The 25,808-nt window shown below is 43.6% G+C and overlaps 1 protein-coding gene across 1 annotated transcript in view; it reads left to right on the forward strand.

Moving 5' to 3' along the window:
- Window positions 1–12,697: 12,697 nt before the first annotated feature.
- GNA15 (G protein subunit alpha 15) overlaps window positions 12,698–25,808 on the forward strand; it is a 30,732-nt gene continuing 17,621 nt past the window's right edge. Inside the window, exons 1-3 of the mRNA XM_087703318.1 lie at window positions 12,698–13,043; window positions 21,934–22,118; window positions 24,674–24,828. Coding sequence (XP_087559444.1) covers window positions 12,917–13,043; window positions 21,934–22,118; window positions 24,674–24,828 — 467 coding nt within the window. The 5' untranslated portion in view covers window positions 12,698–12,916. The remainder of the gene's footprint in view (window positions 13,044–21,933; window positions 22,119–24,673; window positions 24,829–25,808) is intronic.

A 25,808-nucleotide genomic window follows, 5' to 3' on the forward strand; every position in this document is an offset into this window, starting at 1 on the left:
ATATTTCTGAAAAATTGTCATTATTCTAGGAGAGGCCTGGGATGCTAACTTTCTACATTTCAATCTGTTGCTTCTTGTCCTGCCTTCTGGTGCTTTGGAAAAATAGGTTGGCACTCCCCTCCCCTCTTTTTTGGGGGGCAGCCCCTCAAATATTGGAACGGCTGCATAATTCAAAGGATCCCTGACTTCCCTCCATAAAGATGTGGGTGGCCAGAACTGGGGCTGCCTGCCAGCCCGGCTTTCGGGAACCTAGGCGCTTGTGATAAATTGCACATCCTGCTTTTCCTCGGTGGTCCCCACCATGCGCCGGTCTCCGCTTTGCTGTTGTCCATCAAGAATGCCAGTTCTCTAAACATTCTCTTTATAAACAGCGCAAGAGAAAGAGAACAGCGGCCCATGTGGAGATTAAATGGGCAACTTCCAGCCCGACCTTGTTCGCATCACGAAGAAATACCCTGTTTTCCTGAAAATAAGCCCTCCCCAGATAATAAGCCCTCCCCGAAAATATTGCAACACAGCAGCAGCCATGCGGTGATCACGCTCGCTGTCTCCTGCAACCTCAAAAATAATGAGACCTCCCCGAAAATAAGGCCAAATGCTTATTTTGGGGGGGGGTGTCAAAAAAAAACAAGACCCTGTCTTATTTTGGGGGAAACACGGTATCTCTCCCAGTTTGCGTTCACCAAAGGCTTTGGTTGGAGAAGATAGGCTCCAGATCCAGATGAATTTTGACAGAGTTGAACCCTGGGCCCTATTGAACAAAATGAAATTCAATGTAGAGAAAAGTAAAGTCTTACACTTAGGCAAGAAAAACCAAAAGGGCACATATAGACTGGGTGAAACCAGGATTAATAGCAGTGACTGGGAGAGGGATCTCAGAGTCTTAATGGACAACCAGCTAAATATGAGGCAGCAGCCGTGTACCACGGCAGCCAAAAATGCCAATGCAATCCTAAATTGCATTAATAGAGGGATACAATCAAGATCAAGTGAGGTACTAATACCACTATAGAAAGCCCTAATAAGACCACACCTACAGTACTGCATCCAATTTTAGCCACCACATTAAAAAACAATGTTGAGACTCTGGAGAAAGTGCAGAGGAGAGCAACCAGGATTGTTCGAGGACTGGAGACTAAAACATGCGAAGAACGGTTACAGGAACTGGGCAGGGCTAGTCTAGTGAAGAGAAGGATGCGGGGAGACAGGATAGCAGTCTTCCAATATTTGAGGGGCTGCCACAGAGAGGAGGGGGGCAAGCTATTCTCCAAAGCATCCGAAGGCCAGACAAGGAATAATGGATGGAAACTGAATGTGAGACTCAACCTAGAAATAAGGAGGAACTTTCTGACAGTGAGAGCAATCAGCCAGTGGAACAGAAGTTGCCATCGGAAGTTGTGGGAGCTTCACCACTTGATACTTTCAAGAAGAAACTGGACTCCCATTTGTCAGAAATGGTGTACGGTTTCCTGCTTGGGTGGGGGAGGGGGTTGGACTAGATGTCCCATAAGGTCCCTTCCAACTCTGTTAATCTAATAATCTATTTAAAAAAAGGTGGACGTAAAACTCCCAGAATTCCCCAGCCAGCATTTGTGAACTTCAACTCCTAGAATTCTTCAGCCAGAAATCTTTATCTGGCAAGAAGTTCAATGTATCAGCTCCATTTCACCTTAGCATGTCCAAGCTTCCATAGATAAGATAAGTTAAGATGATAGTATGGTATGTGTTCTGACCCCCTCCTCCGTCCAGTAACGAAAGCCGAGACACGCTTAATGAGAATGTCCTTTAATAACAAGACCAGACTCTCGTTGGCTGAAAGCCAAGTAAACAAATAGATAAGGACCTTGGCAGCAAGTCCAACAAACCTTGACAGCAATTCAGACAAACTCTGGCAGCAATCCAGCCTGCCAAGTTTATTTCTCTTTAGTCAAAGCGTTGACTTCTGAAAGAAGGGCGTGGCACAAGCAGTCTCTTTTATAGTCTGGAGAGGAGCTTAATGACCATCAGCTGAGCGTAATTACCTCCTGTAATTACGTAGTTGTTCTTGACGCCGAGTAGCCCTTCGAAGGCGTGCATCCCAGAACAACTCACTGTTGGTTTCTGGATCACTCTCCATTGTCTCCTCCCCACTGATCCAAGGTTCAGGCGCCACCTGATGGCCAACCAGTCTCTCTGTGCCCTGCTCAGAGTCGGAACCCTGTCCAGGGTCCTCCACATCCTCCAGGGCTGACTCATAAGACCCCTCGCTGTCGGAGTCTGGTGGCAGCTCCAACGGCTCCTGCCGGGCCACAACAGGTATGGTATCAACAACAGCTTTAAGACTTGCGTGCTTCAAGTGCCAGACTTTCTGAGCCAACATTTTGGTTGCTAAGCAGGAGCATTGTTAAGTGATACTGATATTATATAACACTTTTAATTAAGCAGGTACCTTGAATAAACATAACTTTGAGTTTCAAATAACACTGATTTCGTTGTTGTCTTAGGTGACATCTGTGAAAAAAATTCAGGTGCTCAGGCATGAAAATATGCCACTCAAACACTATACTTTTCTGCTCACACTGAAAAAAATTAGAGGGAACATTGCTCCTAGTTCAACTAGTCCTGCCCTTCAAACTTCCCTCCTTTGAGCCTTTTATTCGTTTTCACTGGCATCTGTTGCCGAAATCTCAAACCTCCTGGAGAATCCTGGGGAAATTCACTCTTGGTGCCACCATTATTATTGCATGGTTAATGTTTGGTGAGATTCACAGCCTTTGGGGCTAGTTGGTAGCTCAACAGCTCGAGTCCTAACCAAGGACCTAGGAACTGTTAAGGTAACGTCGGAGGATATAAGCTGTTCCAAGTAGGGTGGTTTTTTGTAGAATCAGAATGTTCAAGTCTGATAAATTTAGAATTTCCAAATAGCGAGGTAGCCCTTTGGGTATTGCTCCAAGGGCTCCAATTACAATCGGGACAACACACGACTTCTTTTTCACAGTCGCTCAACCTCAATTTGCACGTCCCGGGACTTTGTGAATTTTTTTTGCTGCTTATCTTCAATTCGTGCATCTCCAGGTATTGCGATGTCAATGAACCAAGCTTTTTTCTTTTCAACTATTGTTATATCAGGTGTGTTGTTGTGGGCCAAGTGCCTGTCAGTCTGGATTCTGAAGTCCCACAAGATCTTGACTTTCTCATTCTCTAAAATCTTCTCAACCTGACGTTCCCAGTGGTTTTTGCTGTACTTAAATCCAAACTTTTGGCACAATTTCAAGTGAATGATCTTAGCAACGTGGTCATGGCGTTGTAGGTAGTCAGTTTGTGAAATTATGCTGCACCCACTGATCTAGTAGTCGACTGTCTCGTCTTTCTCATTACAGAGGCAACATTTGCTGTTGGTGGTAACATGTTGAATTTTTGCCTTCATGCAGTTTGTGGCTAAGGCTTGTTCTTGAGCTGCCAAAATAAAGTCTTCTGTTTCTTTTTCTTTTGCTCCTGATCTTAACCAGTTCCAAGTTAGCTTTTGGTCAGCTTTCGCTTCAATACTTTTCAAGTATTGGCCATGCATAGCTTTGCTTTTCCAATTTTCAGCTCACCTCTCAATTACTTCTTTCTTATATTCAGCTTTTGACTTAGTTGTCTTCAAAAGGCCTCCTTTATTTACTTCCTTAATCATTGGTTCTTCACTTTTCTGGATGTAATCATTCAAGCTATGTTTTTCTTCTTCCACAGTCTGTTTTACTTATAGGAGTCCTCAATCACCCTCTGCTCTTGGTAGATATAATCGGTCAATATCACTTTTAGGGTGCAAAGCATGATTCATTGTCATAAGCTAGCAATAGCAATAGCAGTTAGACTTATATACCGCTTTATAGGGCTTTCAGTCCTCTCTAAGCGGTTTACAGAGTCAGCATATTGCCCCCAACAACAATCCGGGTCCTCATTTTACCCACCTCGGAAGGATGGAAGGCTGAGTCAACCTTGAGCCTGGTGAGATTTGAACAGCCAAACTGCAGAACTGCAGTCAGCTGAAGTAGCCTGCAGTGCTGCATTTAACCACTGCGCCACCTCGGCTCTATTCCTTGTTTTTCTGTCCAAATTGTCCAACTCCATCTGGGTCCAGTCAATTATTCCTGCAGAGTATCGAATCACAGGTATAGCCCAGGTATTTATGGCTTTTATGATGTTTCCTCCACTCAATTTGGACTTTAATATCTTGCGAATTCGTCGAATGTACTTGGCTAAAGTTAATTCCTTGACTTTATTATGCATTAAGTCAGAGGCCTCTAAAATCTCCAAGTACTTGTAGCCTTCTTCTGGTTTTACTGCCTTTATCATTTCTTCATTCTCAAGTTCTATTCCATCATCTTCTATGACCTTGCCTATTTTGGTTGCCATTGTTGCACATTTGTCAATTCCACACTGCATACCAATGTCTTGGCTAAATTCTTTTGTGCTTTCAATTAATAAATTCAGTTCAGCTTTTGTTTTACCAAACAGCTTCAAATCATCCATGTACACCAAGTGAGAAATTTTCAGTCCTTTCTTTGCAAGTTCGTATCCACAGTTCATCTTCTTCAAAATGATTGTCAGTCGGAGTATAAAAAGTAGGGGTAAAAGGGAATTGCCCTGGAAAATGCCTCGTTTAATTTCAACTTCAATCAGTACTTCTTCATTAACTATAAGCTTCGTTTTCCAGAGGTTCATTGAAGTTTCCATAAATTTTGAATGTTGCTGCTGATGCCAAAGATTTTCAGGCATTTCTTGATCCAGCTATGGGGAACTGAATCAAATGCTTTCTTATAGCCTATCCAAGCCATGAACAGGTTGGTTCGTCTTTTCTTTGAATTCTTTAGGATTAGTTTGTCAATCAGCAGTTGGTCCTTTGTGCCTCTTGAATTTTTGCAGCATCCTTTCTGTTCTACAGGAAGCAAGTTATTTCTTTCCAAGTCTCCATAAATTTGGTTTGCAATGATACCAGTAAGGAGCTTGTATGTTGTTGGCAAACAGGTGATTGGCCTATAGTTTCCAGGATCCTTTTCTTTTTCTTTATCTTTTTGGATCAAAAATGTCCTTCCAGTTGTCATCCATTCATCATTTTCAGGTGTTTTTAAAGATCTGGTTCATTTGGGCTGCCAATCTTTTGTGCACACTTGTAAGTGCTTTTAACCAGAAGCCATGTAACTCATCTGGTCCAGGTGCACTCCAGCTCTTCACTTTTCTTGACTGTCTTTGCACCATTTCTTTTGTTATTTTCACATCTTCCATTTTATGCACTTTAATAGAATCCACAATCTGTTTGATCCATTTTGCATTTCTGTTGTGCTTCTTGTTGTTTTCCCACAAATTCTTCCAGAATTTCAGAGCTTTCTCATTTGTTGTTACTCCATCTCCACTTTCTAAGCTCTTATAAAACTGGTGCTGATTTGCTCTGAACTGTGAGTTTTCCTTGAATTGAGTTACTCGGTTATCTTATCTTTTAATCTTTTCAGCAAGGGCAACAACCCTCTGCTTCAGCTCTTCAATTACTATCACAATCTCTTTATTCTCCAAATCTTATCTTGCTTCCAGGCTGTTTTTGATCTGCTTGTTCTTTAGCTGACCTTGCCTTAGGTTCTTCAGCTTCAAATCATCCATGCATACCAAGTGCGAAATTTTCAGTCATTTCTTTGCTAGTTCGTATCCATAGTTCATCTTCTTCAAAATGATTGTCAGTCATTGATTGTCATCATCATCATCATCATCATCATCATCATCATCATCATCATCATCATCATCATCATCGCAGTAATTGGCCAAGAGAATGATCTTCCCAGATTTTTCCATAATGTGTTAATGCTGCTGAGATATTTTTAACTCCCTGCTTTCTTCTTCTCTTGTCCTTCTCCCTTCCATCCTTCTCCACCACTCCTTCTCCTCTTCCTTCTCCTTTCCTCCTCCTCTCTTCCATCCTTCTCCTCAACTCCTCCTCCCATCCTTTTCCTTTCCATCCTTCTCCTCTTCCTTCTCCCTTCCTCATTCTCCCTTTCATCATTCTGTACAATTCCTTTTCCTTCTCCCTTTCATTCTTCTCTCTTCCATCCTCCTCCTTCTCCCTTTTATCCTTCTTGTCCTCCTCATTCTCTCTTCCATCCTTTTCTTCTCAACTCCTTCTCCTTTCCATCCTTCTCCCTTCCATCCTTCTTCTGCACAATTCCTTCTCCCTTTCATTCTTCTTTCTTCCATCCTTCTCCTTCTCTTTATCCTCCTTCCTTCTTGTCCTCCTCCTTCTCTCTTCTATCCTTTTTCTTCCCAGCTCCTTCTCCTTTTCCTTTCCATCCTTCTCCTCTTCCTTGTCCCTTCCATCCTCCTTCTGCCCAATTCCTTCTTCTTTCTTCCATACTTCTCCTCCTCCACAATTCCTTCTCCTCCCTTCCCCCCTTCTCATTTGTTTATTTGTTTATTTATTTATTTATTTATTTTATCAAGCATGTATTAGATAAGGGATATAAGTATAAACATGATTATGAATACATAAAATGGATACAAATAAAAGGGGACGGTAGGACAGGGACAATAGACACATTGGTGCGCTTATGCACGCTCCTTACAGACCTCTAAGGAATGGGGTGAGGTCAACACTAAACAGTCTTTTTCCCTTTCATCCTCCTTCTCCACCTTCCATCCTTCACCTTCTCTGTCACTTCTCCTCCTTCCATCCATCCTTCTTTCCACCACGTCTCCCCCTTCTCCTCCCCCTTTCATCCTTCGCCTCCCCCGCCCTCCCTTCCATCCTTCTCCTTTTTCTCCCCTCTTTTGATTGGGCGCAAAGCGATTTTACACAACCGCATCCGGAAAGTTTTGCAATTTGCCTTTCCTGTAATTCGCAGCCTTGTCAGCGTTAGGATCCGGGCTGCCAACCTCCGCGATTTTGGGATTCCCACCGGGCAGCGCCGTCCAAAGGCCACCCCGCAAGGTAGTCCCCTCCCCCCGGGGGTGGGGCAGAGGGGGAAGGGCCCCCATGCAGCCTGGCACAAGCCCGGAGAAGCGGCGGGCGGGAGGAATGCGCCACGGAGCTCTGGAGGGTCCTCCGAAGCGAAAGGAGGAAGCGGCGGGTTGGCTCCAAGTTTGGTTTTAACGTGGTGTTTTTATGTGAACTTCTCCTTGCTTCATAAGCTGTGTGTGTGTGGGGGGGGGGTGATTGGAAATCTCCGCTGATTGGATGATCAAGAAGGATGGGGCTCTGGAAGCAGAGACCCCCCCCTTTGAAGGCGGTGTCCTCCTCCTCTTTTCCTCCCTTCATTCTCTTCCATTCTCCTCTTTCTTTCATTCCCCTCCTCCTCTCCTCCTTTCATTCTCCTCCTCTCCTCCTCCTCCATTCTTCTCTTCCTCCTCCTCTCCTCTTTTCATTCTCCCCCTCCTCTCCTCCTCCATTCTTCTCTTCCTCCTCTCCTCCTTTCGTTCTCCTCCTCCTCCATTCTCCTCTTCCTCCTCCTCTCCTCTTTTAATTCTCCCCCTCCTCTCTTCCTCCATTCTTCTTCTCCTCCTCTCCACCTTCATTCTCCTCCTCCTCTTATCCTCCTCCCTTCATTCTCTTCCATTCTCCTCCTTTCATTCTCCTCCTCCTTTTATTCTCCTCCTCTCCTCCTCCATTGTTATCTTCCTTCTCCTCTCCTCCTTTCATTCTCCCCCTCCTCTCCTCCTCCATTCTTCTCCTCCTCCTCCTCCTCTCCACCCTTCATTCTCCTCCTCCTTTTATCCTCCTCCCTTCATTCTCTTCCATTCTCCTCCTTCTTTCATTCTCCTCCTCTCCTCCTCCTCCTCCATTCTTCTCTTCCTCCTACTCTCCTCCTCTCATTCTCCTCCACATCTCCATTCTCCTCCTCCTCCTCCCTTCATTCTCTTCCTCCATTCTCCTCTTCCTCCTCTCTACCTCCATTCTACTTCTCCTCCTCCTCTTCTACTCCTCCTCCCTCCATTCTCCTCCTCCTCCTTTCTTCTCCCTTCCTCCTCTCCTTCTCCTTCTCCCTTCATTCTCTTCCTTTTCCTTTAATAATCCTCCTCCATATTTTCCTTCCTTCTCCTTTAATCCGCCACCACCTCCTCCTCCTCCTCCTTTTCCTCCTCCTCTTCCCTTCCTTCTCATCTTATAATCCCTTTCTCCCTTCCTCTTCTTCCTCTCCCTCTCCCTTCATTCTTCTCCTCCACCTTTAATCCTCCTCCTTCTGGCCCAAAGTTAAACCCTGGCTTATTTTTTTGGTGGGCTCAGAAATTAAGTGGGGATAAACCTGGTTAATCCTGGGATGGGAGACCACCAGGAACATTGATTAAACTGTGAAACAGGAAAAAAAAACACATCATAAAAAGAACCACAAACCAGAACCTTGCTGCATGGACCTGCCCACTTACAGCATTGAGCCCAGACTAAAAAAAGATTTTGCTTTGAGGTGGAATGTTAAAGAGGGGGCACCAGTTTTCATGGAGGGCATCTAGACGGACAGAGGCAACTTCAGGAAGAGAAGATAGATGATGAGGCCCATGCCACAAATTCAAAATTTTATTTTGGAGTCCTGGGTGCAGATGACTTTGTTCCAAGACAACCCCCTGCCCCCCCCCCCCGATTAACAGAATGGAAAATTTTGAAATCTATTTTAAGAAGAGGGCTGTTTGCACAAAATGGGGCGATTTATTTTGAAGAAACTGCTCACCTGGACAATGGTCTTCCCTCCCTTGTCTAAAATCAAAGCAGAACACCTTTACCCACCTGAAAAGGATGCCCACAGGATTGGGGGGTGCTCCATTACTGGAGGTTTTGAAAAATAGACTGGAGAACCCTTTGACCAGGATGGTATAAGTTTTCTTGCCTTGAGCCGGGGGGGTGGGTTGGACTAGAGCAGTGTTTCTCAACCTTGGCAACTTGAAGACGTCTGGACTTCAACTCCCAGAATTCCCCAGCCAGCATTCGCTGGCTGGGGAATTCTGGGAGTTGAAGTCCAGACATCTTCAAGTTGCCAAGGTTGAGAAACACTGGACTAGAGGACCTCAGAGGTTCCTGCCAGCCCTATGAGTTTATGTTTTTAAATTGCTCGCTTGGGTGATGACCTTATTTTTGCTCTCTTCGTCTTGAGAGTTTAAGAAAACTTTTAAGACAGAACAAGGAAATGAAAGTTGGGAGTGGGGTGAAATGTCAGTTTTCATTCTGATGGTGTCACTTCTCTCTTTCAGCTGATAAAGTGAAAAAGAAACAAGTGGAAGAGCGGAAGAAAACTGGACTCTCAGAAAACCCCTGGATTATCAGGGTGAGCCTTGCTGAATCAAAAGCAGAGGAGGAGAAACTGGGATGGAGAACAAAAACAGAATAGAGCAGAATAGAGTAGAATAGAATAGAATAGAATAGAATTACATAATAGAATAGAATAGAATTACAGAATAGAATAGAGCAGAATAGAATAGAATAGAATTACAGAATAGAAGAGAGTAGAATAGAATTACAGAATAGAATAGAATAGAGTAAAATAGAATAGAATAGAATTACAGAATAGAGTAGAATAGAGCAGAATAGAATAGAATTACAGAATAGAATAGAGTAGAATAGAATAGAGCAGAATAGAATTACAGAATAGAATTACATAATTACAGAATAGAATTACAGAATAGAATAGAGTAGAATAGAATAGAATAGCATAGAATTACATAATAGAATAGAATAGAATTACAGAATAGAATAGAGCAGAATAGAATAGAATTACAGAATAGAAGAGAGTAGAATAGAATAGAATTACAGAATAGAATGGAGTAGAATAGAATTACAGAATAGAATAGAATAGAGTAAAATAGAATAGAATAGAATTACAGAATAGAGTAGAATAGAGCAGAATAGAATAGAATTACAGAATAGAATAGAGTAGAATAGAATAGAGCAGAATAGAATTACAGAATAGAATTACAGAATTACAGAATAGAATTACAGAATAGAATAGAGTAGAATAGAATAGAATAGCATAGAATTACATAATAGAATAGAATAGAATTACAGAATAGAATAGAGCAGAATAGAATAGAATTACAGAATAGAATTACAGAATTACAGAATAGAATTACAGAATAGAATTACAGAATAGAATAGAGTAGACTAGCATAGAATTACAGAATAGAGTAGAATAGAATAGAATTACAGAATAGAATAGAGTAAAATAGAATAGAATAGAATTACAGAATAGAATAGAGCAGAATAGAATAGAATTACAGAATAGAATAGAGTAGAATAGAATAGAGCAGAATAGAATAGAATTACAGAATAGAGTAGAATAGAATAGAATTACAGAATAGAATAGAGTAGAATAAAATAGAATTACAGAATAGAATAGAAAATAGAACAGAATTACAATAGAATAAAATAAGGAATAGAGCATAGTAGAGCAGAGTGAATTAAAGTGGAATGGAATAGAATAGAATTACAGAGTAGAGTAGAATAGAATAGAATAGAATTACAGAATAGAATAGAGTAGAATAAAATAGAATAGAATAAAATTACAGAATAGAATAGAAAATAGAATAGAATTACAATAGAACACAATAGGGAATAGAGCAGAGTAGAGCAGAGTGAATTAAAGTGGAATGGAATAGAATAGAATAGAATTACTGAATAGAATAGATTATAATAGAGTAAAATAGAATAGAATAGAATATGATATATGGCCGTGATGGCGAATCTATGACATTTCTGACATTTTCTGTCAGCTCCAGCGCATGCTGGCCAGCTGATTTTCGGCCCTGATTTCCGTCCGTTTTTCCCCCTCCAGAGACTTCCCTGAAGCCTCTGGAGGGAGAAAAACAGCCCAACAGGCAACCCAGAAACCTGTTCCTGGTTTGTGTGTTGGGCTATTTTTCACCCTCCCCAGGCTCCTAGAAAGCCTCTAGAGCCTGGGGAGGATGAAAAACGGGCCTACCGGGGCCACCGGAAGTCAGAAAATGGGCTGTTTCTAGCCTCCAGAGGGCCTCCGGGGGTGGGGGTGGGGCATCTTTGTCTTCCCCAGGCTCCAAGAAAGGCGTGTGCGGGGTGTGTGTGTGTGTCACGCGTGCATGCAGAGGGAACACGATGCGTGGGAGCATTAAATTAAGCGTGTGCGATAGCATGCACATACGTGGTTTTGGCACCTGAGGTGAAAAAGGTTCGCCATCACTGATATATGGTATATGGAATAGAAGGGAATATGGACCAGGACCGAAGACAATAGAATAGAGCTGGAAGGGACCTTGGAGGTCTTCTAGTCCAGCCCAGGGAGGAGACCCTGAAATGTCATTTCTGACAAATGGCTGTCCAGTCTCTTCTTAAAAACTTCCAGTGTTGGAGCATTCACAACTTCTGGAGGCAACGTCTGTTGTTCCACTGGTTAATTTTCCTCAATGTTAGGAACTTTCTCCTTAGTTCCAAGTTGCTTCTCTCCTTGATTAGTTCCCACCCATTGCTTCTTGTCCTGCCTTCGGGTGCTTTGGAGAACAGCTTGACTCCCTCTTCTTTGCGGCAGCCCCTCAAAGGCTGGGACACTGGTGTGTCACTCCTAGTCCTTTTCTCGAGACTAGTCATATCGAATTCCTGACATCGGTCTTCATATGTTTTAGTCTCCAGGCCTTTCTTCACCTTACTTGTTCTTCTCTGCACATTTCCCAACATCTTTTTGGGTAGTGCAGTGCCCAAAGTTGGTTGCAGTTATTCCAGGTGGGGTCTTACTAAGGCTTTAGTAAGGTGGCGCAGCGTGGCCAGCGTGGTTAGGGTGCAGCGTGGCACGACAAAATCGTGCTCGACTAAAGTGCGCCCGATTAAACCGCGTCGCTGATGTCATCAACAGGGCGACAACAGCGAGCGCGGAGAAAGAAGGGCGCTTTAAATAGCGCTTTGAAAGCAAGCCGATTCAAATTAAGGTAAGGGTTAGGTTTAGGGTTAGGTTTAGGGTTAGGTTTAGGGTTAGGTTAAGGGTTAGGGTTAGGTTTAGGGTTAGGTTAAAGGTTAGGTTTAGGGTTAGGTTAAGGGTTAGGTTTAGGATTAGGTTAAGGGTTAGGTTTAGGGTTAGGTTTAGGATTAGGAAGAGCCAAGGTGGCGCAGTGGTTAAATGCAGCACTGCAGGCTACTGCTAGATCAGCAGGTCAGCGGTTCAAATCTCACCGGCTCAGGGTTGACTCAGCCTTCCATCCTTCCGAGGTGGGTAAAATGAGGACCCAGATTGTTGGGGGCAATATGCTGACTCTCTGTAAACCGCTTAGAGAGGCCTGAAAGGCCTATGAAGCGGTATATAAGTCTACTGCTATTGCTATTGCTATTAGGATTAGGTTTAGGGGGGTTAGGTTTAGATTTAGGGGTTAATTTTAGGTTTAGCGTTTACAGCGTGCTTCTATCTCCGCGCTGTTGTCGCCCTGTGATGACGTCAGCTACGCGCTTTCGTCGAGCGCGCTTTAGTCGAACGCGGTTTTGTGGTGGAACCAGGGTGCAGTACTGCAGGCCACTTCAGCTGACTGTTATCTGCAGTTCGGCTGTTCAAATCTCACCGGCTCAGGGTTGACTCAGCCTTCCATCCTTCCGAGGTGGGTAAAATGAGGACCTGGATTGTTGTTGGGGGCAATATGCTGACTCTCTGTAAACCGCTTAGAGAGGGCTGAAAGCCCTATGAAGCGGTATATAAGTCTAACTGCTATTGCTCAGTAGCTTCCCATGAATGCTGGAGAGTGAAACTAGCCTAGCCCACATTGCTGGCATCCGTGGGGTTTTTCCCTGCTGAATTGTTTGATCTCATGCTGAAATTTGATCTCCAAAACAGTTTCTGCTGGACGCCACTTCCCAGATGATCCTCCGCTCCGGCTGCGCCTCGGTGGAAGGGCTCCGCCAGCACTCCTGTTTTAAATCCTGACCTCGTCGGTTCCCCCTCTGATTTTGGGAAAACCTGGAGCGGGTTTGGGAAGCACCATGGTTTGGTGCCTGTGCTTAATGTCCGAGGACGAGAAAAATGCCATGGTGATCGATAAAGAAATCAGCCGGCTGCTCCAAGAACAGAAGAAACGAGATCGGCAGGAGTTAAAGTTACTACTGTTGGGTGAGTAGAATAGAACAGAATTCTTTATTGACCAAGTGTGATTGGACACGCAAAGAATTTGTCTTTGGTGAGACAAATTTATTTGGAGAATAAAATACATTCATCAAGAATCTTAAGACACAGCTAGTCTCAACCATTAACAATTAGCCTACTTAATACATTGTCTATCCTATAATGTGAATGTATGGTCACTTCGACTCCGCGGTACTGCATTGTTTTAAATGTAAAAATAATTAAAAAAAAATTGGAAAAAAAAAGAATCATCACAACACTTAGTGATAGTCACTAAGTTACTAATAAGCAATCAAATTATACTAGGAAACAAATAAAACAATATAAAATTGAAAGATACAAGCAGCCTGGTTATAGTCATAAGTGGGAAGAGATAGATGCTAGGAAGGAAGAGAAGAATAATAGTAATATAGTCTTAGTAGGTAATTTGACAGTGTTGTGGGAATTAGTAGTTTAGCAGAGTGATGGCATTCGGGAAATAACTGTCCTTGTGTCTAGTTGTTCTGGTATGCAGTGCCCTATAGCATCGTTTTGAGGATAGAAGTTTCATCTTCTACCCTTAGAATAGAATAGAATAGAATAGAATAGAATAGAATAGAATTCTTGTGATTGGACACAGAAGGAATTTGTCTTTGGTGCAGATGTTCTCAGTGTACATAAGGAGAATAAAATACATTCATCAAGAATCGTAAGATACAACACATAAAATACAACACTTAATTTTGTCACTAAATTACTAATAAGCAATCAAATTATACTAGGAAACAAATAAAACAATATAAATTTTAAAGATACAAGCAGCATGGTTAGAGTCATAAGTGGGAAGAGATAGATACTAGGAAGGAAGAGAAGAATAATAGCGACACAATCTTAAAGTAAATAGTTTGACAATGTTGTGGGAATTTAGTAGTTTGGCAGAGTGAGGGCATTCGGGAAATAACTGTCCTTGTGTCTAGTTGTTCTGGTATGCAGTGCCCTATAACATCGTTTTGAGGATCGAAGTTTCATCTTCTACCCTTAGAATAGAATAGAATAGAATAGAATTCTTGTGATTGGACACAGAAGGAATTTGTCTTTGGTGCAGATGCTCTCAGTGGACATAAGGAGAATAAAATACATTGATCAAGAATCATAAGATACAACACATAAGATACAACACTTAATTTAGTCACTAAATTACTAATAAGCAATCAAATCATACTAGGAAACAAATAAAATAATATAAATTTTAAAGATACAAGCAGCATGGTTAGAGTCATAAGTGGGAAGAGATAGATCCTAGGAAGGAAGAGAAGAATAATAGCGATACAATCTTAAAGTAAATAGTTTGACAATGTTGTGGGAATTTAGTAGTTTGGCGGAGTGATGGCATTCGGGAAATAACTGTCCTTGTGTCTAGTTGTTCTGGTATGCAATGCCCTATAGCATCTTTTTAAGGATCGAAGTTTCATCTTCTACCCTTGGAATAGAATAGAATAGAATAGAATTATTTTATTGGCCAAGTGTGATTGGACACACAAGGAATTTGTCTTTGGTGCAGATGTTCTCAGTGTACATAAGGAGAATAAAATACATTCATCAAGAATCATAAGATACAACACATAAGATACAACACTTAATTTAGTCACTAAATTACTAATAAGCAATCAAATCATACTAGGAAACAAAACAATATAAAATTGAAAGATACAAGCAACATGGTTATAGTCATAAGTGGGAAGAGATAAATGCTAGGAAGGAAGAGAAGAATAATGGTAATATAGTCTTAGTAGGTAATTTGACAGTGTTGTGGGAATTAGTAGTTTAGCAGAGTAATGGCATTTGGGAAAAAACTGTCCTTGTGTCTAGTTGTTCTGGTGTGCAGTGCCCTATAGTGTCGTTTTGAGAGTAGATAATTATACAGGCAGTCCTTGGCTTACGACAGTCCACTTAGCGACCCTTCGAAATTACAGCGGCCCTGAAAAAAATAAATGACCGGACTGTTTTTCACACTTAATGATTGTTTACAACATCCCCATGATCCAAATTCAGACACTTGGCAACTGACTCATGTTTATGACGGTCGTAGTGTCCCGGGGTCAGGGGAATCCCTTTTTGCAACCTTCTGACAAACAAAGTCAATAGGGAAGCCGGATTCCTTTAACGACCGTGTTACTAACTGAACAGCTGCAGTGATTCCCTTAACACATGTGGCAAGAAAAGTCCGAAAATGGGGCAATACTCACAAATTTCTCACTTAACATCGATTTTGGGCTCAGTTGTGGTTGTAAGTCAAGGACTACTGGTGTGTGGTATTATGGGTCAGATAGCCACAGGCATGAGTAGCTTAAGAGTCGTGGTGGCGCAGTGGTTAGAATGCAGTATTGCAGGCTATTTCTGCTAATTTGCGTCTGCCAGCAGTTTGGCAGTTTGATCCTGACCTTCTCAAGTTTGACTTGGCCTTCCATCCTCCCGAGGCTGTTTTTCCGATCTCTGTAATGCAGCAAAGTCTAGTTTTGAAAATTAAAAAAAAAAAAGGCTTATGTTTCTTGTTTGTTGTCTCCAAATCTTTGCTTTCCACCTTTCCACTCTTCCCGCCCTCTCTCCTCATCTCTCATGCTCTCTCTCTCCCGCCCTCCCTCTCTCTATTCTATTTCATTCTCTCTTGTTTGTTTTCCTCTCTCATTCTCTCTCTCTCTCTTTTTCATACTCTCTTGTTCTTTTTCTTCTCTCATTCTCTCTCTTGATTTTTCCTCTCTCATTCTCTCTCCCTCCCTCTCTCTTTCATTCTCTCTTGTTTGTTTTCCTCCCTCATTCTCTCTCTCTCTTTTTCATTCTCTTTCTTGTTCCTTTTCTTCTCTCATTCTCTCTCGCCCTCTCTTTCTTTCATCTCTCTTGTTCCTTTTCCTCTCTTATTCTCTCGTTTCTTTTCTTCTCTCATTCTCTCCCTCCCTCTTTCATTCTCTTGTTTGTTTTCCTCCCTCATTCTCTCTCTCTTTCTTTCATTCTCTCTCTTGTTCCTTTTCTTCTCTCATTCTCTCTCGCCCTCTCTTTCTTTCATCTCTCTTGTTCCTTTTCCTCTCTGATTCTCTCCCTCATTCTCTCATTTCTTTTCTTCTCTCATTCTCTCTCCCTCCCTCTCTCTTTCATTCTCTCTTGTTTGTTTTCCTTTCTCATTCTCTCGTTTCTTTTCTTCTCTCCTTCTCTCTCTCCTTCTCTCTTTTTCATTCTCTTTTTCATTCTCTCATTTGTTTTCCTCTCTCATTTCCTCTCTCTTTTTCATTCTCTCTCTTGTTTCTTTTCCTCTCTCATTCTCTCTCTCATCTTTCATTTCTTTTCTTCTCTCATTCTCTCTCTCCCTCTCTCTTTCATTCTCTCATTTGTTTCCCTCTCTCATTCTCTCCCTCCTTCTCTCTTTCATTCTCTCTCTTGTTTTTTCCCTCTCATTCTGCTTCCTCCCTGTCTTTTTCATTCTCTTGTTTTCTCTCTCTCATTCTCCCTCCCTCCCTCCCTCTCTCTTTCATTCTCTCTGTTGTTTTTCCCCCTCTCATTCTCCTTTCCTCCCTCCCTGTCTTTTTCATTCTCTCTCGTTTCTTTTCCTTTCTCATCCTCTCTCTCTTTCATTCCCTCTCATTTCTTTTCCTCCTCCATTCTCTCTCTCTTTCATTCTCACTCTTATTTATTTTCCTCTCTCATTCTCCCTCTCTCTCTCTCTCTCCCCCTCTCTCTCTCTCCCCGCCTCCCTTTTAATAGCAATAGCATTTAGACTTATAGACCGCTTCCCAGTGTTTTCCGCCCTCTCTAAGCAGTTTACAGAGTCAGCCTCTTGCTCCCAACAATCTGGGTCCTCAGTTTACTGACCTGGGAAGGATGGAAGGCTAAGTCAACCTTGAGCCTGGTGAGATTCGAACTGCCAAATTGCAGGCAGCCGGCAGTCAGCAGAAGTAGCCTTCCAAAGTGAGTAAAATGAGGACCCAGATTTTTGGAAGGGCCATGTGCTGACTCTGTAAACTGCTTAGAGAGGGAAGTAAAGCACTGTGAAGCAGTATATAAGTCTAAATTCTATCGCTATTAGAACACAGGTGGAATAATTTTATCTCCTTTAATCTCTCCTGCAGTGTTATCTATCAGAGTCTGTGGGTAATGGTTTCCTGTGTCATTCATGAAGTCTTTAGAGGTAGTCCTTGACTTACGACCATAATTGAGCCTGGCAATTATAGTCAGAAAACATAAGAGTTGTGAAGTGGGTGATCTTTACAATATTTTTTTGCAGGAATTGTTAAGCGAATCCATTGTTAACTGTGGAACCAGGTTGTAAGTAGCTTTTTTTGGAGGGGGGGGGGAGCCTGTCATAACTTGCTACAGTGATTATTTGTAAATCGAGGACTACCTGTATAATAGAAGGAAGAAAAGTGATTTGCAAGCCTTTTATAATACTTCCAGGGACGTAGTGGCTCAGTGGATAAGACGCTGAGCTTGTCAATCAGAAAGGTCGGCAGTTCGGCGGTTCGAATCCCTAGCGCGGCGTAACGGAGTGAGCTCCCATCACTTGTCCCAGCTTCTGCCAACCTAGCAGTTCGAAAGCACATTAAAAATGCAAGTAGAAAAATAGGGACCACCTTTGGTGGGAACAGCGTTCCGTGCTCCTTTGCCATTTAATCATGCCAGCCACATTACCACGGAGATGTCCTTGGACAACGCTGGCTCTTCGGCTTTGAAACGGAGATGAGCACTGCCCCCTAGAGTCGGGAATGACTAGCACATATGTGCGAGGGGAACCTTTACCTTTATAATTCTTCCAGATTCTCTTTTTGGGGGGCCATTTTCCTCCGACTATCCAAAATCTAAAAACCCGAAGCAAAATAATAAATTTGGGCAAGGAAGTGTTAGCATCAAGCAAATATGACTTCCTGTAACCCCATAAAAAAAGTCAAGATGGCGGCCACAACACTATGAGGAAAGTGCCACTTATTTTTAACGCCGGACATTAAAGCAGACAAGCTATTGTTTTTCCTCCCAACCTATAAAAAACACCACTTTTTTTTTAAAAAAAAGCCAAAACTACATCTGTTCGATTCTGGTGAGGCACCTATTTATTGCTTTAGGCTTAAAAGTAAAAACACGCCTGTAAAACTGAGTGTTTATGCAATTTATCGGAGGCTGTTTTCACGATCAACGCTTGTTATGAGAAATGTCCAGGGTGTGTGCCAAAATCCAACAAACTTTACTGCTGCAGCTCCAAATATTATTGTTAAACCCACGCCCGTTTTTATGGATTCATGAAGATTAAAAGCAGCTGAATAAAAAGTTTCAGGAGCCCTTAGCTTGCTATCACCTGCAACCGAGATGCTTTTGGGAAAGAGACAATGATGAAGCCAGTTTCCGATAGCTGAAGTGAGACTTTAGTTAGTTCGAGAACAGTAGAGATTTCCACTTTAGGTTTGGGAATGACCCCACTTAAAAGCGGGGTTCAATTGAATTTTCATGATGCTGGGACAGTAAAGCCATGGAAAATGGACTTCTCAGCTGGATATCTACTGACCAAAAGGGGGCCAATCTGCAATTTCCACTACTGGTTCAGGTGAACTAGTCCAAACCGGCTGAATGCCACCTCAATGTGTATGAGCTTTGCTCGCGCATGTATCTTCCGGCAGGGATGGGTTCCTGCCAGTTCTACCCTCTTCTATAGAAGAGGTTCCACAAATCTACCGTGCCGTTTAGAACCGGTTCCAGCTCCCTCCCCCCGCCCATCCACACATCATCAACATGAAGAGCAAGAGGAGGAATTCTGGGAGTTGAAGTCCACAAGTCTTAAAGCTGTCAAGTTTGAACACCCCTGGGTTTTTTTTTCTAAAGGGTTAGGGGTGCAAAGGTCTTGTAACTTGACAGCTTTAAGACTTGCACACTTCAATGCCACAGTTCCTGAGCCAATATGACTGGAGGAGGAATTCTGGGAGTTGAAGTATACAAGTCTTAAAGCTGTCAAGTTTGAGCACCCCTGGGTTTTTTTTTTCTAAAGGGTTAGGGGTGCGAGGGTCTTGTAACGTGACAGCTTTAAGACTTGCGTGCTTCAAATGCCAGAGTTTCTGAGCCAACATTTTGGTTGCTAAGCAAGAGCGTTGTTAAGTGAGTTTCACCACATTTTAGAAGTTGGCCACTCCCACCCGGTCACATGACTGCCAAGCAATTCCCATCCGGTCACATGGCTGGCAAGCCACTCCCACAAAGCAGGCCACACCTACAGAAGAGGTTCTAAAAAATTTTGAAACCCACCACTGCCTTCCGGGGTGGGTTGCTCCTGGCATTACTGCCGGTTCGGTGTGCGCAAAAATGCGTGCATGCGTATTTGCACAAAAACAGGTCTGCGTATGCACAAAACGTTAAAAAAAAGGAAACCAAATCAATTTGTGAAATTACAATTGATCTGCGCAAGCGCAGAACCGAAAATCAAGATGGCATCCCTGTAGGAGGACCGGTCTGGGGGCGTGGCAGGCCTGGATCGCTGCCAGTTCCAGCGACCCAGCCCGTCAAATCAATACCGGTTCGGCAAATCCGTTCGAACTGGTAGGAACCCACCTCTGGCATCTTCCACACATTCACACGGTCTTAAACACATGCCGAAATAGGATGGCATAGAGCCGGGGCGAGCCCGGCTACCAGTTTCTGCTACCGATTCGGGCGAACCAGCCCGAACCGGCTGAATACCACTTCTGAAGTCCACGCACTTCAACATGTGTGTGTTTCAATGTGTCGTTAAGGTTAGGAAATACTGATTTAGATGCTGGCTGGAGAATTCTGGGATTTCAACTGCACAAATCTGGCTGAGGGATTCTGGGAGTTGGAGTCCACACACTTTAATGGTGCTAAGGTTGAGAAACATGGTCTAGAGGCTAGCTGGGGAATTCTGGGAGTTCGACTCCACCAACTTGGCTGAGCAATTCTGGGAGTTGAAGTCCACGCATCTTAAAATGGATAAGGTTGTGAAACACTCTTTCTAGAGCAGTGTTTCTCAACCTTGGCAACTTGAAGATGTCCGGACTTCAACTCCCAGAATTCCCCAGCCAGCATTCGCTGGCTGGGGAATTCTGGGAGTTGAAGTCTGGACATCTTCAAGTTACCAAGGTTGAGAAACACTGTTCTAGAGAAACACTTCCCTGTTCTTTTATTCTCTCCTTTTCAACTGAAGCGACTGGGTTCCAAGCCAGCAAATTGTTCCCTGTAAACCAGGAACTTTGCCATTGAATCGCTAACTTCTTCCTTCCCCAAAGACTGAATTTGGTCTCTTGTGCTGATCTGTGCACTCCTAAGTTCTTTCTTATCACCTCCAGCCTAATGGTTATAAGAGGGGTTGGTTGTAAGACAGGCAGCTCCATAAATGTTTTAAATAAATTAAATCAATCAGTCATTGCTGGCACCGGTGATTTAGTGCCTTTGAGCACCTGGTACCATCGAAGGAAACCCTTGCAAAATTGTCAAACTGAATAGCAGAATTGGGAGGGACCTTGGAGGTCTTATAGTCCAGCCCCCTGCTCGAGCAAGAGTCTTTATAACACTCTGGACATATGGCTGTCCAATCTCTTCTTAAAAGCCTCCAGTGTTGGAGTACCCACAACTTCTGGAAGAAAGTCATTCTACTGATTAATTGTCAGGAAATTCCTCCTTCGTTCTAGGTTGCTTCTCTCCTTGATTAGTTTCCATCCTATGTTTCTTGTTCTGCCTTTGGTGCCTTGGGAGAGTAGCTTGACTCCCTCTTCTTTGTGGCAGCCCCTCAACTATTGGAATACTTCAATCATGTCACCCCTAGTCCTTCTCTTCATTAGACTAGATATACCCAGTTCCTGCAACTGCTGATCGTATGGGTTCAGTTCCCTAATCATCTTTGTTGTTCTGAATAACAGAATAGGAAGGGACCTTGGAGGTCTTCTAGTCCAGCCCCCTGCTCAGGCAGGAAACCCTACCCCATTTCAGACAAACGGCTCTCCAACATCTTCTTAAAAACCTCCAGTGTTGGAGCATCCGCAACCTCTAGAGCAGTGTTTCTCAACCTTGGTAACTTGAAGATGTCCGGACTTCAACTCCCAGAATTCCCCAGCCAGCATTCACCTGCTGGGGAATTCTGGGAGTTGAAGTCCAGACCTCTTCAAGTTGCCAAGGTTGAGAAACACTGCTCTAGAGTAAGCCGTTCCACTAGTTAACTGTTCTCACTGTTAGGAAATTTCTCCTCAGTTCTAAGTTGCTTCTCTCCTTGATTAGTTTCCACCCATTGCTTCTTGTTCTACCCTCAGGTGCCTTGGAGAATAGCTTGGCTCCCTCTTCTTTGTGGCAACCCCTGAGATGTTGGAAGACTTCTATCATGTCTCCCCCTGGTCCTTCTTTTCATTAAACCAGACATTAAACCAGACATACCCAATTCCAGCAACCATTCTTGATACGTTTCAGTCTCCAATCTTCTAATCATCTTCTTCTCTGCACTCTTTCTAGAGTCTCAACATCTTTTTTACATTGTGGTGACCAAAACCGGATGCAGGATTCCAAGTGTGGCCTTACTAAGGCATGATAAAGTGGTATTAACTCTTCACGTGATCTTGATTCTATCCCTCTGTTGAGGCAGCCTAGGATTGCGTTGGCATTCGTCCCGCTTCTAAGGTGCTTTTGATGGCGTTGCCTGCTGTCTGGTCCAATTCATTTGAGACTGTGGTTCATTTTAGTGGCAGGTGATAAGGAAGTTGGTCAGGATGATGCCGCAGCATCTAGGCCTCCGTACAAAGAGGGTTGGACTCGAAGACCTCCAAGGTCCCGTCCAACTCTGTTATTCCTGTTAAGTTGGACTAGACTTGGAGCGCAGATGTTCTACTGGAAAATCAATGTTTGTTTTTTTTGTGTGTGCATTATCCATCAGGCACCGGGGAAGGTGGAAAAAGTACCTTCATCAAACAGATGAGGATTATCCATGGAGTGGGATTCACGGAAGACGAACGGAAGGAATTTGCCAAAGTGGTCTATCAAAACATCTTCACCTCTGTCCAGGCCATCATCAAAGCTATGGAGAGCCTGCAGATTCCTTACGGCCAGGAGGAGAACGCAGTGAGTATCCATATTGGGCCTCCGGGATTGGGCTGCCTATAAATTTAATAAATAGAAATAAATAGAAATAGAAATATACAGGCAGTCCTTGTTCTGACCCAGGCTTCCCAAAAGCACAAAGCCGACTCCTCGTCCCGATAAAACCCCTTTTATTTAGGTTAAAGGGAATTCCTATCCTGCAAAGTCCCTGCCAACAGTCTTCCAAGAGATTTCACAACTACAGGCCTTGATCAGGCTTGGAGAGCTGCCAGGCCGATATCTTCCAAACGCCACTCGGTAGCAGACAATACTTGGCGAGAAGTCAGGAACAGATCTTCACCCTAATGAATTGAACTAATTGTCTCCTGCAAACTCCACTCCCCTTTCGCTCCCCTTTTATTCCCTCTGGGAGGGGCCATTCACCATCCACCTGTGGCTTTACTCCCGAATTGGCCCTTGTTCCTTAGCTGTTCCTTTCATCTGACAACTCTGTGCATGCGCACACTGGGAACAGGCTCCAGCTGTTCTTCTGCCCCACTGATGCCTGACTCCAAAGGCAGCTGATCACTGTCAGATGGCCCTGGCCCCCCCTCTGCCTCCGACGCAGAGCCCTCATCCGAGCCTTCCCCAGACTCCAGGACTGGCCCATCTTCCTCCCCAACCTCCTCACTGTCCGAATCTGATGCCAGATCCGCTGGCTGCTGGCGGGCCGCAACAGTCCTCGACTTACAATCATTGCAACCAGCGGCTGTTGGAAGTTACGACGACACTGAAAAAAGTGACTTATGAACTGTTTTCACACTTACGACCATGGTAGCATCCCCATGGTCACATGATCAAAATCCGGACTCTTGGCAACTGGCATGTATTTGTGACGGTCGCAGTGTCCCGAGGTCACGTGATCAGTTGCACACTTTTGATAAGCAAAGTCGATGGGGGAATCCAGATTTGCTTAAGGACCTCATGATTCACTTAACAACCATGGGGATTTGTTTTAGCAGCTGTGGCAAAAAGGTTGTAAAATGGGGCAAAACTTATGTAGCAACCGTCTTGCTTAGGAACAGAGATGTTGGGACTGAATTGTGTTTGTGTGCGTCATCATTAATTGGCTTTAGAGCAGGGGTTGGGGAACTGTGGCCCTTTTATGACTTGTGGACTTCAACTCCCAGAATTCCTGGCTGGGGGGTTGAAGTTCCATAAATCTGTATTGATTATGAATGACAAACAGACCAGGGTTGTCCTGAAATGACTTCACACCTCCATGATCATTGTCTTTCCATGGGCAGCATTCATGAAATGGATTTCCTCTGATTATTACCCTCATTTAACAACCTCATAATCCCTGGTGGGGTGGAGTCTGGGAACTGAATGGCGCTAGCAGAGTTTTTACTGGCCGGATGCCCATCCTGTCACCAGTGCGGAGTTTTGTTCAGCAGATATATTCTCATTGTGCCCAGAGAAATATCTGCCTCTACCTAGGATTGAACTCACAGCCTCCTGATTGTGAGGTGAAAGCTCCCCCTCTAGGCCACCGCACCACTCTCTGTCTCCTTTGACTATGCATCTAGAATTTTTCTACCCAACATTTTCCATTCTGCTCTGAACAGAATAACAGAGTTGGAAGAGACCTTGGAGGTCTTCTAGTCCAACCCCTTGCCTAGAGAGGAAACTGTTCTGACCCCCCCTCCATACGGTGAGTCACGATGACACAAGATTACTGCTAGACAATTTATTCACAGCAAATTAACACACTGACAAGACTTTGGCAGCAACCCAGACTTCCACAGATAAGAAATACACACAAGAGCTTCTCCAGCTTTAGTATAATAGTTGAGTCCTGCAAACAGCCTCCTCCCAAAGTCTCTTCTTATATACTCTCTTGGGAGGAGCCTAATCACAACCACCTGGCCCCAATTATCTTCTGTATCTCCGTAGTTGCTGTCGGCGCTTATCTGCCCGTCTTTGCCTTGCATCCAGGACCAACTCCCTTAGCTCCTCCCCACTGCTCCAGGGCCTGATGTCAGGGACCAACTCCCTTTGGCTTTCACCGCTGCTCCATGCCTCAGGCACCTCCTGGTGGCCAACCAGCCTCTCTGGTCCCTGCTCGGAGTCTGAACCCTGTCCAGGGTCCTCTACATCTTCCAGAGCCGACTCATAGGGCCCCTCGCTATCGAAGTCTGTTTGCAGCTCCAACGGCTCCTCCTGGGCCACAACAGGAAACCCTATACCATTTCAGACAAATTGCTGTCAAGTCTCTTTTTAAAAGCCACCAGTGATGAAGCATCCACAACATCTGGAGGGAAGCTGTTCCATTGATTAATTGTTTTAACTACCAAGAAGTTTCTCCTTAGTTCTAAGTTGCTTCTCTCCTTGATTATTTTCCACCCGTTGCTTCTTGTCCTTCCTTCAGGTGCTTTGGAGAGTAGCTTGACTCCCTCTTCTTTGTGGCAGTCCCTGAGATATTGGAAGGCTGATACCATCTCACCCTTAGTCCTTTCTTCTCCCTACACTAGGCATACCCAATTCCTGCAACCGTTTTTCCTCTCCGTCATAAAACCGTTCTTTTCTGCCTCTAGCAAAACGCCCGGCTGCTTCTGAGCGTTGATGCCTACAAAGTGGCCTCCCTGGAGCCCCACCACGCCAGGATCATCAGTGGCCTCTGGAAGGATGCTGGCATCAGGACCTGTTACAAGAGGAGAAGCGAATTCCACCTGCTCGATTCGACGTCCTAGTGAGTCTCTTTAATCCTTGTTCACTCCTTGTTTGGAGTGACCACCGCAGAGGTGGGTTCCTACCAGTTCGCACCAGTTCGGTAGAACCGGTTCGTCAAATCTACCGAACCGGTTAGAAGAGGTTCCACCAGAAAGCAGGCCACACCTACAAAAGAGGTTCCATAAATTTTTGAAAACCCCCCCCCACAGACTCACACAGAGAAAGAAAAAGAAAGGAAGGAAGAAAGAAAGAAAAAAAGAAAAAAAGAAAGAAAAAGTGAGAGAGAGATGAAAGAAAAAAAGGAAAAAGGGACAGAGAGACAAAAGGAAGGGGGGAGAGAGAGAGAGAGAGAGAGAGAGAGAGAGAGAGAGAGAGAGAGAGAGAAAGAAAACACATGGCCAGCAAGCCACTCCCACCAGGTCACATGGCTGGCAAGCCACTCCCACAAAGGAGGGCACACCCACAAAATAGGTTCGAATTTTTTTTGAAACCCACCACTGGACCACCGCATGTTCTTACCTTGGGTTGATGGTTGATGATAGAGAAAGTAAGATCCAACACCCTACCAGGTTTTTTTTTAACTTCTTGGCACTGTGGTGGTGCAAAGATTTGTGTGCTTCCTGAGTAGGCAGTGGACGCACACCAGAACAACAACAACACAAGGACAGTTATTTCCCTCATGCCGCCATCACTCTGCTGAACAACTTATTCCCACCACACTGTCAAACTCTTTAGTAAGACTGTTTTCATATTATTATTCTCATCTTTCCTATTACCTATCCCATGTTCTACTTACGACTATCACTTTGTTACTTGTATCTTTACAATTTATATTCTTTTATTTAGTTTGCTAGTACAATTTATGTTGATTCTATCACTCAGTGTTGTATCTTAAGATTTATGATGAATGCATTTTTAGGATAACTGTCATCATGCTTTTATCACTTACTAGCTGATAACTAGTAAGCCCGGGTATGCATTTATCCAAAGCCTGTATTA

Source organism: Thamnophis sirtalis, unplaced genomic scaffold (genome assembly GCF_051295495.1).
Source record: "Thamnophis sirtalis isolate CommonGarterSnake01/CBP01778 unplaced genomic scaffold, rThaSir2_p1.2 scaffold_1, whole genome shotgun sequence".
Lineage (NCBI taxonomy): Eukaryota > Metazoa > Chordata > Lepidosauria > Squamata > Natricidae > Thamnophis > Thamnophis sirtalis.